The 2,606-nt window shown below is 46.3% G+C and overlaps 1 protein-coding gene across 1 annotated transcript; it reads right to left on the minus strand.

Annotated features, from left to right (window-relative positions):
* Nucleotides 1–269: 269 nt before the first annotated feature.
* On the minus strand, nucleotides 270–987 carry LOC118848091 (aurora kinase A-interacting protein-like). Its single transcript, XM_036756834.1, has one exon. The coding sequence runs from the start codon at nucleotides 950–952 to the stop codon at nucleotides 335–337; it is 618 nt and encodes a 205-aa protein (XP_036612729.1). The 5' UTR covers nucleotides 953–987; the 3' UTR covers nucleotides 270–334.
* Between the last annotated feature and the right edge of the window lie 1,619 nt (nucleotides 988–2,606).

Raw genomic sequence — 2,606 nt, forward strand, 5'->3', positions numbered from 1 at the left:
GCAGGGAGTTGGGAGAAGGCTGCTACTATCTGCTATCAAGGGGCCAGGAAAATTGGCATGACCTAGCTTGGCTGCTAAGGGTGAAAGATACCGACAAGAATTGGCCCCAGACAAGGTTTAATTAGAACCTTGTTTTGAGCTACTCACTCATTCTTCCTGTCTCTATCAACAAAGGGAAGATACCTAAGGAAGAAGACAATGCTTTCTTAGTACGTGTCTTGTTGAAGCCTATGTTTATTTATCAAGGAAATATTTGTAAAACCGAATTCTTTTTTTTTTTTGATGTTTCTATAAGATTTATTAAAATGCTGCAGCAGACACACTCAGGAGGGGCTCAGGTGCTCTTCACATAGATCTTGGGGGGCTGCCAGCCCTCAGGGGCCTGCTTCAAGCCTGCTTTCTTCCATAAACGCTTCAAGTCCTTCTCAAACCTGATCTGCTTCCGCTTCATTCTCCCTTCTCGGACCTTCCGCCGCAAGAACCGGGTCCTCTTCACCAGCTTACGATACTTGTGGTGGTTCATCTTCCGCCGGCGGATCTTCAGCACATTCTTGCAGTGCATCATGGGGGCCCCCCGGGAGCCTCCTTCCCCCAGCTCCTCTCCATCCTTGGCCTCACTTGGGGGACAGTCATAGAGCAAGGCTAGGCTCACCGTTCCAGGTCTGGGGCGAGGGATGGTGGCCTCAGGCTTGGGGAACAAGTATCGAACAGTGAGCCAGGTCTCCAGGGGGCTGATGGACATCTTCCTGGGCACAAGCATCTCCTCTAGCTCCGGATCTCTCCGTGCCTGGGGCTGGGGGGCCGGCCCATTTCTGCCCGCCAGCCAAGTGTTGTAACAGCAACGTTTGGCTACAGAGACTGGAGGGGGCACCACAGGGCCTGGCCTTGACAAACACCGGCCTGCCCAGGGCACAGCCCTAGTTAACTGAGAGGTCACTCGAGCGAGAAACATGGTATCTGGGTCTGTCCTTCTAGGGCGAGGCTCAGGATGGCTCTTCCAAGGCACTTCCGGGTTCCTCCGTAAAACCGAATTCTAACTTGTATGAATTTTGTGAAAATGGATCCTCAGATCAATCAATAATAATTAATTGGCTACTTTGTGTTGCAACAATCTGCTAGCAGCTGCTATAGGGGTGTAAGACCCACCAACAATCAGCACATGGAAAGCTGCCAACACAGGTTCTTTTGATCTGCTTTACTAAGAAAGCAACATTAAAGGGTTAACAATCTTACTTTAATCAAACATACAAATATCATTCATTTAGTTCAGGGGAAAAAGCCAGCACCCTGAACTTCAGAAGAAATACAAAGAAATTACAAACATCAACAGACAGACCTCATCTGATTCAAATCTCAATGCATCGTTACCAGGGTTTAACAAAGTCCAAACACCTGGGTTTACAAGCTGAGGGGCTCTTAACTACAGCTGCCCAGAGTCTCCACATCAGCACTCCACTAAGAGTGAAATCCCCCAGCAAATAGCTCTGTTCTCTCTTTTTACACACTTTTTAGCCATCGTCAAATGTCATCTGAGCCACCAGAACTCAGGCTCCCACTATTGCCTCTGGTCTTAGCAACTCGTCTTAGGATCCTGAGGGCTTCGCACCCACATAGGCTTAGCACCTAGTAGATAGGAGTTTGGGCCTGGGGTTTAGCACCTAGTAAGACTCAATCAAAGACACCCAACTTAACTGATATTACACTTTGTTGGTCTATTTTTTTAATTGGTGAAACAAACAAAATCCTTCAGCCCAGCCCAGGTTTCTTGTTCAGGAATTGTGGTCCTTACAAGGAACAGTTTCTGAGGAGCAGAGAGAGAGCATTTCAGAGATAGGCTGATATCTCAAAGGGGAGATGATCAGCATGGATTTCCAAGGAGAAGGGCCCTCAGAAGTTATCCAAAGCCTTCATTTTAAAGATGAGGAAACTATGACTTAGAGGAGATAAATTACTTTCCCAAGGTCACACATTTGGGAGGTAGCAGAATCAGGCTTTGAAGCCAAGCCCTCTAAGGCCCAGTCTGGTGCTCATCCTCTTAGACCATAGTGTCCTATTCTGTCACCATACAACTCATTTTTGGCTAAGAAATCTGAACAACTCTAGCTAGATGCCTAGTTCTGTCCTGCTGTTCATGACACAACAAAGATTAATGGAGAGCTTTATCCAAGTCTGCCATTCTCCAGGTGACACAGAGACAAAATACCCATCCTTGGATAAAATTCATTGGAGATAGCCATGCAGAAAGAGTCTCTGACACATAAAGAGTAAATGAGAAGGACAAGATTCTCAGGCCCCTGCAAATGGACTATTTTCTAGGGTCTGTAGCCTTGTTACAGGATGTGGCTAGCAATTTTTATTTCCTACATCCCTGAAGGACAGTCTGATGATGCAACTAGGCAAACAGAGTCTTGGATCTGGAGTCAGGAAGACTGAGATCAAATCCCATCTCAGACTCTGACTAGCTGTGTGAACGTCTTCACCTGTTTGCCTCAGTTTCCTCATCTGTAAAATGGTGATTATAGCAATCACCTCAGAGGATTATGAGGATTAAATGAGATAACATCTATAAAGTCCTGTATTGCCACATAGATATGATAAAGATGAGG

Source organism: Trichosurus vulpecula, chromosome 4 (genome assembly GCF_011100635.1).
Source record: "Trichosurus vulpecula isolate mTriVul1 chromosome 4, mTriVul1.pri, whole genome shotgun sequence".
Lineage (NCBI taxonomy): Eukaryota > Metazoa > Chordata > Mammalia > Diprotodontia > Phalangeridae > Trichosurus > Trichosurus vulpecula.